Here is a 15703-nt window from a genome sequence, read left to right as displayed (position 1 = left end):
CTTCGAGAACGTGCTTCTCTGTGTGTGTGTATTTTTAATGTAGATATTTTTGGCATTAGGGCTGATTTCTCGGAGGAGTCATGGCTTGAGTCTGGGACTCGAGCAGCACTGGAGATTTAATTAATCAGAATGAGCTGTGAATGTGAAGGTAGCTTGAATATTTGAATTTGTGGCTTTTTTTTTTTATCTTTTCTGCATTTTTACTGGCGCTAGAGAGTGAGGAGAGCCTGAAAAGTATCAGCTTGAAGCTACCAATTATTATGAAGTGGCAACAAAAATTAAGAAATCATCTCAATCATTCTCTCGAGGAGCTTTCTGATTTCTTTAAAATATGCTGTAAGGTACGATGACTCGGCCGGAAATGGAAATATGTGACCCCTCACCGAATCCAGGGACACACGTCGGCCGAAACGAATCCGAGATAATCGCAAAAGAAGCTTTTTTTTTTTTTTCGAAATTTGTGATTTTTGTTTTTTTCCATCATGTGCAAGTTGAGATCTTGAAGAATGCAATCAGTATTTCAGATAATAGATTGTTTTGTTGGAAAAGCATACATTTTTTTGTTGCAAATTGTCTCGTTTTTGTCAGGACTGTAGCCTGCTGGGGGGTGTGGGTAAATTGCCATATGGGCCATTCACATGATGATTTAAGTCTTTTGTTTTGTTTTTTTCCGCGAATCAGCTGTATGATCCGAGTTGAGCGCATGGCTACTTAACCTGCATACAGGCGTGTGATTTCACTATGGAATGAGTTACTAAACAGAGCGCAGAGGAGCTGAAACACCGCGAAGCAAACAGACACACGGTATTTACATCGGAGATAACCATTTCTAGCAAAAAAAACCGCAACCTCGTTTTCCAGATTGAATGGAATACTTGAATGATCGGATGATACACGGACCATTCTAGGACTACATTCCATCGGAGGCATTGGTGTGTGCAAGGCGCCGTTTCTCTTTCTGATGGGGTAAGTTTATTAATCTAAGGCTGTGTGGTTATTTTTGCATATAACGGAGAGTGTTGTGGTTTGGTTAAGCCTAGGTCACAACCGGACGTACGATTTTTTGGCCGTGTGATTTTTGGTGTTTCCCAAATCGCTGCGTTTTTTTTTTTTTTTGTTCACGGAGAAAGACGCGCGTTGGCCGTAAGTTTGTCTTGCAACCTGAAAAAAACGTAAGCTCCCGTAGAGTTTGTTTGACATGACAAAGAACCTCTGCGGCTCGAAAATCAGCACATCACACGCGCGCTCTCGTGCGTTTCACACGCGCCCTCTCGTGCGTTTCATGCGCGCTCTCCGTGTGTTTCTTGCGTTTTTTGCATGTAGACCGGCCGTAGGAGCGCATACGGCCGGTTGTGACCGAGGCTTTACATGAAACTAGCGTTGTGTTAGTTGTGTCATCATCGTGCTATCTTTCTTTCTTACGGTGTGAGTAATTTTTCAACCACAAAACGTTAAAGTATACTTTAGGACTTATTTTTGTACTTCATAATTGTGTTGGGCATACTTTGCATGGAAGGAAAATTGACGTGGTGATCTTTGTTTACATGAAAGTAGTATCGTGCTAGCTCGTAGGGGGTAGGGCTTTCATTAATATCATGCAAATGAGCAGCATTATGTGCCCGCCCTACACCCAGAGTAGCTGAGATGGAAAACTTTGAGGGCGATTTTCTCCCTTTTCTGTTTTAAGAAGTATACACTTTCAAAAGGCCACACATTCTTCAAATATTGTCAGATCTCCACATGGAAGGCATCATTGGAAAGCTTAGAAACTGTACTTTCTGAATCTGTCAATAACTCAAAATGCCCCCGGGCCGACATGTGTCCCTGGATTCTGTGATCTGCCACATATTTTACTGAGCTTTTCCTCAGAAATTCTTGTTCTCGAGTCTGTACAATGACACATTGATAGAACTGTGTACTACTCAGAGTAAGGTGTGTGTGTGTGTGTGTGTGTGTGTGTGTGTGTGCGCGTGCAGAATAAATGCATTTGTAAGTACAGAATCCACATTCAGGCTTGAACATTCAGCAAGGTCATGCAAATAAATATTTGGCATTCTCGTCTTAGGTATTTGTAGAATTCTGAATGTTGCATGAGATCTGGTTGCTCCATCACCTTCACTCTGGTGGGAGGTAAACTTTTGCGATGCACGGCATTGTGCATGTGTCCGAGTGCTGACTTTGCGGTGTGATGCTGCTGTCATGGATATCGCCGATGAGTCGTTCTACCCGGCTCCTGATCTGTACTACAGCCAAAGAGGAGCTTGTGCTTTCTCATCTTTTAACTCCAGAAAAGCTGACAGGATTGTCCCCATGGGTGTCACGTTCTCACCTGTGTCTTCAGATGTGCATCTATCCACACACATGACAATAAAATAAGTGGGCATTGTTGTATTAATGTTATTATTCTAATAGTATCGTTGCAGATGTAGTTATTGTCAGAGTTGTCACTGTAGCTGTAGTAGTAATTGTAGTCATTGTTGTAGGTGTGATTATTCTATTAGTAGTAGGTGTTGTCACCATCATTATTGTAGAACTTGTTGCTGTAGAAGTTGTCTTAGTTTTGTTGTAGTAGAACCTGTTGCTGTTTGTAGTTGTTGGAGTAGAACTTGTTGCTGTAGTTGTTGGAGTAGAACTTGTTGCTGTAGTTGTTTGAGTAGAACTTGTTGCTGTCGTTGTTTGAGTAGAACTTGTTGCTGTAGTTGTTTGAGTAGAACTTGTTGCTGTAGTTGTTTGAGTAGAACTTGTTGCTGTCGTTGTTTGAGTAGAACTTGTTGCTGTCATTGTTTGAGTAGAACTTGTTGCTGTACAGTAGTTGTTGGAGTAGAACTTGTTGTTTGAGTAGAACTTGTTGTTTGAGTAGAACTTGTTGTAGTTGTTGGAGTAGAACTTGTTGTTTGAGTAGAACTTGTTGTAGTTGTTGGAGTAGAACTTGTTGTTTGAGTAGAACTTGTTGCTGTAGTTGTTGGAGTAGAACTTGTTGTTTCAGTAGAACTTGTTGTAGTTGTTGGAGTAGAACTTGTTGTTTGAGTAGAACTTGTTGCTGTAGTTGTTGGAGTAGAACTTGTTGTTTGAGTAGAACTTGTAGTTGTTGGAGTACTTGTCTTTGTCATAGCAGCACTTGTTGCTGTAGTTGTTGGAGTAGAACTTGTTTGAGTAGAACTTGTAGTTGTTGGAGTAGAACTTGTTGTTTGAGTAGAACTTGTTGTAGTTGTTGGAGTACTTGTCTTTGTCATAGTAGCACTTGTTGCTGTAGTTGTTGGAGTAGAACTTGTTTGAGTAGAAGTTGTTGTAGTTGTTGGAGTAGAACTTGTTGTTTCAGTAGAACTTGTTGTAGTTGTTGGAGTAGAACTTGTTGTTTGAGTAGAACTTGTTACTGTAGTTGTTGGAGTACTTGTCTTTGTCATAGTAGCACTTGTTGCTGTAGTTGTTGCCTTTGTTGTAGTAGAACTACTTGGTGGAGCACTTGTCTTTGTCATAGTAGCACTTGTTGCTGCAGTAGTTGTTTTTGTAGTCGCACTTGTTGTAGCACTTGTTGTAAAAGTTATCTTTGTAGTAGTAACACTTGCTGCTGTCGTAATTGTTTGTTGTAGTTGTAGAACTTGTTATTGGAGTAGAACTTATTGGAATACTTGTCTTTGTCATAGTCACAACGTTGTTGTCACACTTGTTGCCATAATAGTGGTTTGTTGTCTTAGCACTTGTCCTAGTTGTTGTCTCTGTTGTAGTAGAACTTGTTGCTGTAGTAGTTTGCTGTAGTCGAACTTGTTGCCATCATAGAACTTACTGTAGTAGAACTTGTTGCTGTAGTAGAACTTATTGTAGTAGAACTTGTTGCTGTAGTAGAACTTATTGTAGTCAAACTTGCTGCTGTAGTAGTTTGTTGTAGTAGAACTTGTTGCTGTAGTAGAACTTATTGTAGTAGAACTTGTTGCTGTAGTAGTTTATTGTAGTAGAACTCGTTGCTGTAGTAGTTTGTTGTAGTCGAACTTGTTGCTGTAGTAGAACTTGCTGCTGTAGTAGTTTGTTGTAGTCGAACTTGCTGCTGTAGTAGTTTGTTGTAGTCGAACTTGTTGCTGTAGTAGAACTTGTTGCTGTAGTAGTTTGTTGTAGTCGAACTTGTTGCTGTAGTAGTTTGTTGTAGTCGAACTTGTTGCTGTAGTAGAACTTGTTGCTGTAGTAGTTTGTTGCAGTCGAACTTGTTGCTGTAGTAGTTTGTTGTAGTAGAACTTGCTGCTGTAGTAGAACTTGCTGCTGTAGTAGTTTGTTGTAGTCGAACTTGCTGCTGTAGTAGTTTGTTGTAGTCGAACTTGCTGCTGTAGTAGAACTTGCTGCTGTAGTTGAACTTATTGTAGTTGAACTTATTGTAGTTGAACTTATTGTAGTTGAACTTATTGTAGTTGAACTTATTGTAGTTGAACTTATTGTAGTTGAACTTGTTGCTGTAGTAGTTTGTTGTAGTCGAACTTGTTTTTGTTGTAGTTGTCTTTTGACCATTTTCTATTGCATGGTGCCAGCTCAGCTTGACTTGTCTCTACTTACTTTATTTGGTTTTCCACTGGGCCAAAGTTGTGGATAGTACCTGATACTTTTTTCCGGGGGGGGGCATCACCTCCACCGAGGTTCCAAGTGAGCTGAGGCGATATGTACAGGTGACGTGAAAGCACTGCAGGTTACGGATTGGTTAGATAGAACCATATCACTGCATCATCATTGTGCGAGATGGGACCACCTGAACAAACCCTCCATTTTTAAGCAGTGTTTGTTTATTTTACTTCACCGATTGTGGCATTGGTTTTCTTTTGTTTGTTTCCTACTCATGTATGTTTGTGTGTGCATGGAGAATGGTGTCATTTCAAACCAAAGTTGCCACAATTCATCACGTTTTGAATGCAAGCAAACAAACAAAAAGAACACCCTGGTGTTTTAAAAGCTCTGTCCAAATTGTCAGGACATAAGGGTAACAGCATAAAAAGTGCCATCAGTTTACAAACAAGAAGAAGAAAAAAAAGCCGCACTGTACATGTTAAAATGGTGGAGGCACAGGGTTCAAGTTGATTCACATGGGGCACGAAGGCTAGCCCATATGGTCCAATCCCACAGAAGAGCTACTGTAGCACAAACTGCTGAAAAAGTTTATGCGGACACCTTTCTGCTTTAGCCAGCATTAACATTTTTCAGCAGTTACACTTGCCCAGTTTTATTGCTTCCAACACATCGACTTCATGAACTGACTGACGCTTCTTCTTTTGCTGCCTAATACAACTTGACAGGTGCCATTGTAATGAGATGATCATGGTTATTCACTTCACCCCTCAGTGGTCATAACGTTCTGGCTGATTGGTGTATGCTGAATGGGGACGCAAACCTGTGTTCTCTGATTGAAAGCTCTGTGCCTCAACTGTTACACCATGTTTAGCATATACAGCTAGGGTGACCATTTCCATAACACCAGGAAGGAGGACATTATTAGCACGGGGGGTCTGGGGGCCCTCCCCCAGAAAATTTTGTATTTCTTAGATGCAATTTCCTGCATTCTAATCAATTTTAGGGTGAATAATGGCAAATCCCATCTGATTCATAGCCCTCAAATTTTTATGTAAACCACAGTGGCAAGATTGAGAATGGATTATTTTTATGCAAGTCACTCAAGTTTGGTGAAATCAACATGGCAATTTTGTAGGGTTTGGATTATGATTGTGGGGAAAAAAGAGTAAGGTCAAAGCATTCATAGTATTTTTATTATAATTCATGTATTAGCTCTTAATTGGCTGGAACACACAGTATTTGTATTTATTAAAAACGTTGTGGAGTTAACAAACCACTGAAATTAAACTTAAGGTGCTGAGTACCAAAAAGCACAACATTTGTAGATTCTCAAAGAACAAATAGGCAACATAACCAGCAACATTATAAAACGTTTTAAAGCATTCATAGTATTTATTATAATTCATGTATTAGCTCTTAATTGGCTAGAACACCATATTTGTATTTATTAAAAACATTGTGGAGTAACAAACCACTGAAATTAAACTTAAGGTAGATATAGTAGATGTGCATTTGCACTGTCATCCATATCCTAACAAGTTAAGTTGTGAGCAGCTGGTCTACCGGACAGACTCGTGTTTCCAAGTCCCAGCCAGGGCCGGGTGGGCAGGGCACTAGGCACGCGCCAGGAAGATCATCAAAGAATAGAGCGCAACGCGTTCTAGAACGCAACGCCTTGCGGTGCGGAGTTCGCATTGCATGCCAAAAAACATCGAGCCATAGACTCGTTATTGTAGATTACTAGTGTGCAGCACAGATCTGCAGTTTCCCTACAAAACGTTATTCTAGAACTCTGCTCTTCCAGTCTGGCAAGGCGATATTATATAATTCCGCTCATCGTCTCTAAAAGGAGGACAAATGTGAGTCTGGCTTGATGCTGCGCCGGACGCCGGACAAGACATTGAAAAGACGGACGGTCCGGCCTAAAGCCGGACGTCTGGCCACCCTATATACAGCACAGCTTTTTCCTGCTCGTACATTGATGGTACTTTTTATGCTGTTGCCATTTATATCCAAACAGTTTGGACGCTGCTTGCTTTTTTTTTTTTTTAACACCCTTTTTTGTTTAACAAACGTGTTAGAAACGTGACAAATTGTGTCAAGTTTGGTTTGACACAACACTGTTTCACTCACACTCACACACACACGTGTGCATGTGAGGTAGTAGTATTAATAATAAAAGATGTTCCTGTCTGTCTTGTTTCATGTGGTGTTGCTATGACCACTAGCTGTAGCGAAAAATGAAATACTGATACTAAAAGCAAGTCGAGTCAAGCCGGTACCATGCAGTGGAAACGGGCCGTTAGTTGTTGCTATTGTTATAGTAGAGCTTGTTGCTGTAGTTTTCATCGTTGTAGTTATTGTTGGTGATTGGTTGTTGTCGAGTCCTTAAACCTCGAGTCCGAGTCCAGTCTCGAGTCCCCAGTGTTCAAGTCCAAGTCATTAAAGAACATTTCAAGTCGAGTCCACTATTGATCCGAGTCGAGTCCGAGAACAAGACCCCATCCGCACCATTTGACGGCGGCTGTTGCTACCTTTATGTGAAAGCGTCTCTGCTGCTGTGTTGGACGAACATTACTGCTCGACTGCCCCGTTTTAGTGAATAGACTACAGATAAAAAGCTTGTTCATCGCTCAGCAAGCCCCGCCCACTATCAACAGGGCAAATAACATGCGAGAGGGTTAACACTAGCTAGTTCATCGCTCAGCAAGCCCCGCTATCAACAGAGCAATGGACATCATGTGTCACTTCCTTCTCTGGGTGGAGTCTTACCAAATGACGGTTGAAGTTCGAGGTCGTCCCCGTCGTCTCCTCGATAGTTCTTCTACATATGGAACACACGTCCGTATAAGCAAAGCGGACAATCCTAGGAGCTTCTCTCCAGGCATTTTAGCGCCATTAACGTGAGTTTGTTCCTGAACATGACGTATGAACAGGTGAATGTGCATTCTCTTGCACGAAATTAGTATAAAAGTTAATGTAGATATAAATATCTTTATGCCAAATTATTATGCCATGTTACAAAAAATAAAGAAAAAATCCGAGTCCGAATGCAGTTTATGTGCGAGTCCGAGTCCAAGTCATCAGTGCTCAAGTCCAAGTCAAGTCGCAAGTCCTTAAAATTAGGGCACGAGTCAGACTCGAGTAGTACAAGCCTGATTTATTGTCGTGGTGGTAGTTGTACCAGTACCTGTAGTGGTTATTGTCGTAGTTGGAATGGTGATTGTTGTAGTATTTGATATAGTGTTAGTAGTAGCTGTAGTAGTTTATATTATGCTAATTGTGTTATAGTTCATGCTTGCATTATGTCCCGTATTGATCACTGCAACTCTGTTCATTGGCCTCCTTGTAAAGTCTCTTCAGAAATGACAGTACATTCAAGACTCAGCAGCCAGAGTTCCCACTCACACCCAACACACGGCCCAGATCACCCCCATCCTCTCTGAGCTCTCACTGGCTACCGGTCCTGCCCCAGATAAAATTCAAAATACTGCTTCTCACCTTTAAAGCTCTACATAACCTGGCTCTTCTCTACCTCGGTGAACTGACCCCCTACTCCCTCTCCCTCTCGTTCTCTCCGGTCCTCTTCCTGCAACTTACCTACTGTCCCACACACCAGATTATCCACCCTAGGAGCAGGAGACAGGTCCTTCAGTGCCATGGTCCCCGAGCTCTGCAGTTTTTTCCCTCAATCTCTCCATGATTGCTCTTCTTTCTCATCCTTCAAATCTGATTTCAAGACTTTTCTTTTCCATGAATACTTCTTCCTCCTCTGCTTAGGCTAGCAATTTATTTTTTTTCTTCCTGTAAAGCGACCTTAGATCTGTGAAAGGCGTTATATAACTTCATCTCATCTCATTATCTGTAGCCGCTTTATCCTTCTACAGGGTCGCAGGCAAGCTGGAGCCTATCCCAGCTGACTACGGGCGAAAGGCGGGGTACACCCTGGACAAGTCGCCAGGTCATCACAGGGCTGACACATAGACACAGACAACCATTCACACTCACATTCACACCTACAGTCAATTTAGAGTCACCAGTTAACCTAACCTGCGTGTCTTTGGACTGTGGGGGAAACCGGAGCACCCGGAGGAAACCCACGCGGACACGGGGAGAACATGCAAACTCCACACAGAAAGGCCCTCGCCGGCCCCGGGGCTCGAACCCGGACCTTCTTGCTGTGAGGCGACAGCACTAACCACTACACCACTGTGCCGCTCGTTATATAAATTATCTCATCTCATCATCTCTAGCCGCTTTATCCTTCTACAGGGTCGCAGGCAAGCTGGAGCCTATCCCAGCTGACTACAGGCGAAAGGCGGGGTACACCCTGGACAAGTCACCAGGTCGTCACAGGGCTGACACATAGACACAGACAACCATTCACACTCACATTCACACCTACGCTCAATTTAGAGTCACCAGTTAACCTAACCTGCATGTCTTTGGACTGTGGGGGAAACCGGAGCACCCGGAGGAAACCCACGCGGACACGGGGAGAACATGCAAACTCCACACAGAAAGGCCCTCGCCGGCCACGGGGCTCGAACCCGGACCTTCTTACTGTGAGGCGACAGCACTAACCACTACACCACTGTGCCGCTCGTTATATAAATTATTATTATTGTTGTTATTATTATTATACTATTACTTAAGTTAATTATATTATGCTTAATATGGTGGTTGAATGTATTTTGATAGAAAATATCTAACTTATAGAAGCATTAAATGGTGAATTTCTTTGTGCTGTACCACCTGTATAGAAAAATGCATCTAAAAGTGCAGTACTTAATAACATTCTGATACTTGAGCCCTCTATAGATTACCCGATAGAAAGGTATAATAGAAATATTTATTATACCCTCGCTCCGAAGGATGGGGGGGTGTACTGGTTTACCGTTGTCTGTCCATCTGTCGGTATCTCCATTCATCCGAAACGCCTTTTTTCTCAGCAACCACAAATCACAGCCACTTGGTACCAAACTTCAGCTTGGGGTTCTATACCGTGTATACCGTTTTCAGGTCTGTCGCACATCGAATTCCTGTTTACCAACTGAATGTATTTACAAAACATATAGGGTGGATTTACAAAATGTTCGTAACACTTTTCTCAGCAACTACAAATCATAACTGCTTGATATTTGGTACCGAGCTTCAGCTTGGGGTTCTATACCGTGTATACCGTTTTCAGGTCTGTCGCACATCGACTTCCTGTTTACTGACTGAATGTATTGATGAAACATATAGGGTGGAGTTTGACACTATTTCAAGAAGCAAAAATCATCAAAAAGGCTCAGCAGAGGTTGTGCTTTCTGCGCCAGTTCAGGAAGCTCAACCTGCCTAAGGAGCTGCTGACACAATTCTACTCTGCCATCATTCAGTCTGTTCTTTGCTCTTCCATCACTGTTTGGTTTGGATCGGTCACCAAACAGGAGAAGAACAGACTGCAACGCACAATAAGGTCTGCAGAGAAAATTATTGGTGTCAACCTGCCCTCCATTCAAGACTTTATACTTGTCCAGAGTCAGGAAACGGGCAGGTAACATCTCTGCGGACCCATCACATCCTGGTCACAATCTGTTTAATCTTCTCCCCTCAGGGAAGCGATATAGATCACTGTATGCAAAAACAACCAGACACAAGAACAGTTTCTTCCCTCAGGCTGTCTCTGTGATGAACAGCTAAAATCCAGATCCATATACAGTATCAGTAATATCACTTGCAAAATATCTGCACACTCGTACTGTCATTCTGTGCTCACTGTTACTTATATATATTTTTTTTACTTATTTAAATTTACTATTCATCTTTGCACTATGCACCATATTGCACCAAAAGGGAAATCCTTTCTGTGATGAACAGCTAAAATCCAGATTCATATATCAGTAATATCACTTGTAAAATATCTGAACACTTATACCGTCATTCTGTGCACACTGTATACTTTATATTTATTTAACTATTCCGTACTTGACTTACCTGGATTACTTTGCACTATGCACCTATTTTTGTTGTTGTTGTTTGCTTGTTTGTTTGTTTTGTGTATACGCTTTTTTATCTGTTTTGTACTATGAGAGCTAAGTGAACCGGAGTCAAATTCCTCATGTGTGTCCACACACCTGGCAATAAAAGTGTTTCTGATTCTGAAAATGCTATTTCAAAATGCCAGTTTACCAGGATTTGAAATCCCTGGGGAGAACACGGCTCTTTACTCACTTGTTTCAGGGTTCATTATTTGTTGAGGTCAACATTCATAATAAGTGTCCTATTCCTCCAATCGCTCGCATTCTGATCTAAGCGAGAGCGGGGGGGGGATACGTAAGTCAGCAGTAGCTCACAGTTGATCTTGTTTTACAAAAACTACCTTTGTTTCAAATAATGATAGTTTGCACTGCAATCAGGAGGAAAAAAATTCAAACTTGGTCCACAGATGAGGCCAGAAAAAGCAGAACCTCAGCAAGGCTACGATGGTGCACACAGCAGGTGCGCACACTCCAGAGACTCGGTCAACCAAGTCATGGAAATATAAAACAAGGCACAGTAGTTTATTTGTTTATAGAGATGCACAGATCTGCTACATTGTGCAAAGCTCTAACTTTCCAAAAATGAACTGACTGAACCCCACATTCAAGAACTCCACTCGAGTCAACACAGCATGTTAAAGTGCATATCACGGGTAAATTCAGGAGCAAGATCAATGTAATTCTCCTATTTTATATTAAACTTTGGTTAAATATCTGTAACATTCTGTATTCTCTGCAATTTTTTTTACCTTGCGCAATACCAGAAAAATTCAGTTGAAATCAAGCCATTTGAGGCGAATTGGTCCGCCTCTGAAAAAACTCAGCGTTTGGATTTCCCGGGAAACATTGATTTTCGTGACGTCGCGTGCGGGACGCCTCCTTCTGAATCCTACGTCAGTGCTGGTTTGTTTATGAGAAAACGACCTGGTGGTTTTCTGCAAATTTCTTCAACGTTATCGCGTAATTGGGCAATTCCATGTAAATGTCAACCTCACCATGCAAAATTAAAGCAACATGTAATACATCAAAACCACTCCCAGAGATCTCACCTAGGCCTGTATTTTACAGATGTGAATAAGTTGAACCAATTTGTAACCAACCTAATGTGTCACTGTCAGTCTTTCTTTCTTATAATGTAAAACCCAAGCTAAAATCAACTATGATCATGTACAATTCTATATTATTGCCACAAGCCACAGAAATGTATGCTAAAATCCACAAAACAGCAAAACAATAGCCATCCTAAATATTATTTAAGAACTTTGATAGTTTTAGCTGATATTTAGAGGGTTTTTCAAAGGGTTATGGTGGTTAAATTGCTGATTTTCTAAACATATGCCATGTCTATTTCAGACGCGTCACATCCATAACGGAATTTCGTCACATCCATAACGCTGACTTTTCCTTCCGAAACTCTGCATGAAATACAAAATATTTTAAACAAAGATTTTTTAATATTCACCTTGGACCCCTCTATCAAACGGATATCTCCATTTCGACATTAGGTTTACAATTTCACAGAGTTTGATAAAAATGTACAGTCACCCAAGAAAAGTGATACTTTTTCTGTCACATCCATAACGCATCTTTTATTGGCGTTTTCTGGCATGCCCTAGATGTACTATGGGAATTGTTCTTGTTCTATCACTTCTCCAGTATGGTACAGCCTTAAAATATGCAACACCTGTTTAAATACTGGGAGACAATAAAACATGCACTGGGTCATTTGTTGCCATTTTGAGTTCAAGTGTCACGTCCATAACACTGGAATTGCTCAATTATTAAAATGGTTAACAGATGTATCGTAGGAGGGTGTAGCAACACCAATCTTGATGGGATTAGTACTCATCGTTTCCCAAAAGACCGGACAATGAGAGAGAAATGGGAGCGCTTGGTCTACACAGGCTGTGCACTGAAACCGTGCAAAGCTCTCGCAGCCTGCTGGCGCTTCCGCAGGTAACGTCACAAAATCTGGCTCCAGACGCGTTTTGTTATTTTATTTTTTTCTGCTGTAGACAGATGGCCTTGTGCAAAATTACCCTTCTGGATGAGTGTGTAAAGGGACATACTTTCATATTAAAAAACAAAAACACGAAATTGGTCCAGAATATGCCCTTTAAGGACATGGTGGATTCAGCATGTTTTGTCCATTCCAATGATGTTACCCAGTGCGCACTGGTGTATTTATTCACTCGTCTCTCAACAGCAGATACAAAATATTTCCACCACTTTCAGTAGGTGTGCAGAACTGAAACAGCTGCACAAAGGTAGAAAAAAAAAATAACCAAGCTAAGAAAGCTGTGATTGCAAAACCAAATCGAAAACACATTCGCAGCCAAGTGGAACTTCAGATAGTAATTGTATCAAAACTGTCAAGCAGAAAAAAAATATTGCATTCATATTTAACATTCATTATTTGCTTTAATTGTGAAACTACAGTTGTGTTCTGACGATTATGCCATGGCACTTTATAAAGCAATACTAATGGAATGGTATTTTACGACTGTTGTGAGCTGGTTCGGAGCATAATGTCAGAATGTATTCTTTTTATAGCTTTCAAATATTCCCTATAATATTGTGGTAATGAGCTGACCATAATTATGCTATTACAGTATAGCATAATGGAGTTGATAGAATTCAGCCGTCTACTCGAAAATGATGCAACCCTCGAGTTTCCCAGCCATTTTTGTGGTGTGTGTGTGTGTGCGTGCGTGCACGTTGCCATAGAAACTGCTGATTTCTGAATCTAATGAATGGCCCTGAGTAGAATCTCTGAGCCCTCGTTTTCATCGTTTGGTCACAAAGTGAACACGGAGTAATTCTGGATCTCACACAGAGCTCAGTAAAATGCTCTGATTAGCTCCAATGCTTGCGTTTCATGCCCAGTGTTGCGTCAAACCTGCACAAGCGTCCATGCTGGTAGTTTGTGACGGGTTCTGAAGTCATTAGGCTAACCGAGCAAGCCGGCATGCATTTTATCCTTTTGTTTAGATCAGTCTTGATCAGCGATTTAAATAATAGGAATAAATTGCACATCTTTTTTGTCGGAAGCTAGACAAAAGACGTTTAGAAGACGGTGCCGTAGAGATTTTTTTTTTGGGGGGGGGAGACTAAGTTGTACTATTTCTTGGTAATGTAATGTGTAAATATTTAAATATTAGCTGGCGCTTTTTTTCGTGGTCCATCAGATATATTCCATTCAGCTAGCATGATATTGAACGCGTCGAAGACGAGAAGTTGAATGGAATATATCTGATGGACCATGAAAAAAGCCAGCCAATATTATTATGATGCATACACATTCCTTTCGGGTGCTCAACGCTTCTTTCTCTCCCAAAGTTCTCTCAATCTCCCGTATTTAACAAAGCAAGCCTGGCAACCTGTTTACAGATTTTTAGAAGAAGAAACCTTTATTTGTCACATGCACACTTCAAGCACAGTGAAATTCATCCTCTGCATTTAACCCATCTGAAGCAGTGAACACGCGCACACACTCAGAGCAGTGGGCAGCCACACCAGAGCGCCCGGGGAGCAGTCAGGGGTTCGGTACCTTGCTCAAGGGCACCTCAGCCCAAGGCCGCCCCATGTCAACCTAACTGCACGTCTTTGGATTGTGGGGGAAACCCACGCAGACACGGGGAGAACATGCAAACTCCACACAGAAAGGCCGTCACTGGCCGCTGGGTTCAAACCCGGACCCTTCTTGCTGTGAGGCGACCATGCTAACCACTACACCACCGTGAAAGTTTTACGTCTCCGATGTGTGACGACGTCTTGACAACCATGCAGTATCATAAACCATATTCAATGCTCTTTCTCCATTGGGTAGAGTGACGTAATACACGTAGGATAAGCGATATGCTAACAATATTGCATGCAATCACATGCAGTGGTTAGTAGGGTGCATCAGTTGCCCTCACTTTCATAAAATCTGATGCATTTTTGTTTGGGTGTTCCTTTTCACCAATAAAAACGTCCTGTAAAATTTTTTGGCCATACAGTATTCAAAAGTCTAATGGTGGCACCATAAGGTTCATTTTTTGCCAAAAAACGCTTATTTTATGTTTTCGCGTAAGGTTTGAATCACAATGTTGGACTCCATTTATTGATTTCTTGTGAGCCAGAGATCATGTTAAGAACCTTTGCAAGGGATTGAGAAGCATTAATGTGATTCATAATACATTTGTATTGTTTAAAAGTAGTTGAACAATGATTCAGTGAACAGCTGAAATTCAAACTGTGCTTGAGAATATATTTAGAATATGTACTAAAAATGTGGATCTAAGATATTTGGTATACTCTATAAGGTGCCATAATGTTTCATGAAAAGTGATCGAAATTTTGTCATAAAAGTCATAAAATAGCAGCTTTTTCCATAACTTTGAGTTCCTGGTGCCACCATTAAACTTTTGAATTTTGTCAAAATATTTCACCCAGTGTGTTTTCTTACCAAAAGGAACATAAAAACAAAAATGCATCATGATCGGAGGAACTTTTCCTTTTTAAGGGGGCAACTGATGCACCCTAGTGGTTAGCACTGTCGCCTCACAGCAAGAAGGTTCTGGGTTCGAGCCCAGCGGCCAGCGCGGGCCTTTTTGTGTGGGGTTTGCATGTTCTCCCCGTGTCCGCGTGGGTTTCCTCCGGGTGCTCCGGTTTCCCCCACAGTCCAAAGACATGCAGTTAGGTTAACATGGGGCGGCCTTGGGCTGAAGTGCCCTTGAGCGAGGCACCTAACCCCCAAGTGCTCCCCGGGCGCTGTAGCATCACTGCCCACTGCTCTGGGCATGTGTGTGTGCTCATTGCTCAAATTGTGTGTTCACTACTTCAGATGGGTTAAATGCAGAGTGTGCTTAAGTCTGTGCTTGAGTGTACACGTGACTAAGGCTGCTGCTGCTCCTTCAAATGAATGAAACCTGCTAGAAGGGAATAGAATACATGTTTTTATTCCATGGAAAAAAGTGTCCTCCGTGTATCATATATTCTTTCTCTCTCTCTCAGCTGTCGCCATAAGCAGTGGAGGACAGATCTGCCTGCATCCAGCGTGGTGATCACGTTCCATAATGAAGCTCGATCTGCTTTATTACGCACTGTAGTCAGGTAAGCTTTCAGCACAGGAGCTTCTCATGCACTGCTCT

At 41.6% G+C, this 15703-nt stretch overlaps 1 protein-coding gene across 2 annotated transcripts in view; it reads left to right on the top strand.

Moving 5' to 3' along the window:
• The window catches only part of galnt2 (UDP-N-acetyl-alpha-D-galactosamine:polypeptide N-acetylgalactosaminyltransferase 2), a 334306-nt gene that overhangs the window by 226589 nt on the left and 92014 nt on the right, over window positions 1–15703 (top strand). For both annotated transcript variants that reach the window (XM_060926345.1, XM_060926346.1), the window contains exon 4: window positions 15567–15665. In XM_060926345.1, the coding sequence (XP_060782328.1) occupies window positions 15567–15665 (99 nt within the window). The remainder of the gene's footprint in view (window positions 1–15566; window positions 15666–15703) is intronic.

This window comes from Neoarius graeffei, chromosome 7, assembly GCF_027579695.1.
Source record: "Neoarius graeffei isolate fNeoGra1 chromosome 7, fNeoGra1.pri, whole genome shotgun sequence".
In the NCBI taxonomy this organism is placed as follows: Eukaryota; Metazoa; Chordata; class Actinopteri; order Siluriformes; family Ariidae; genus Neoarius; species Neoarius graeffei.
The sequence above is the reverse complement of the archived record's forward strand: the minus strand, read 5'-3'. Positions and strand labels throughout refer to the sequence as shown.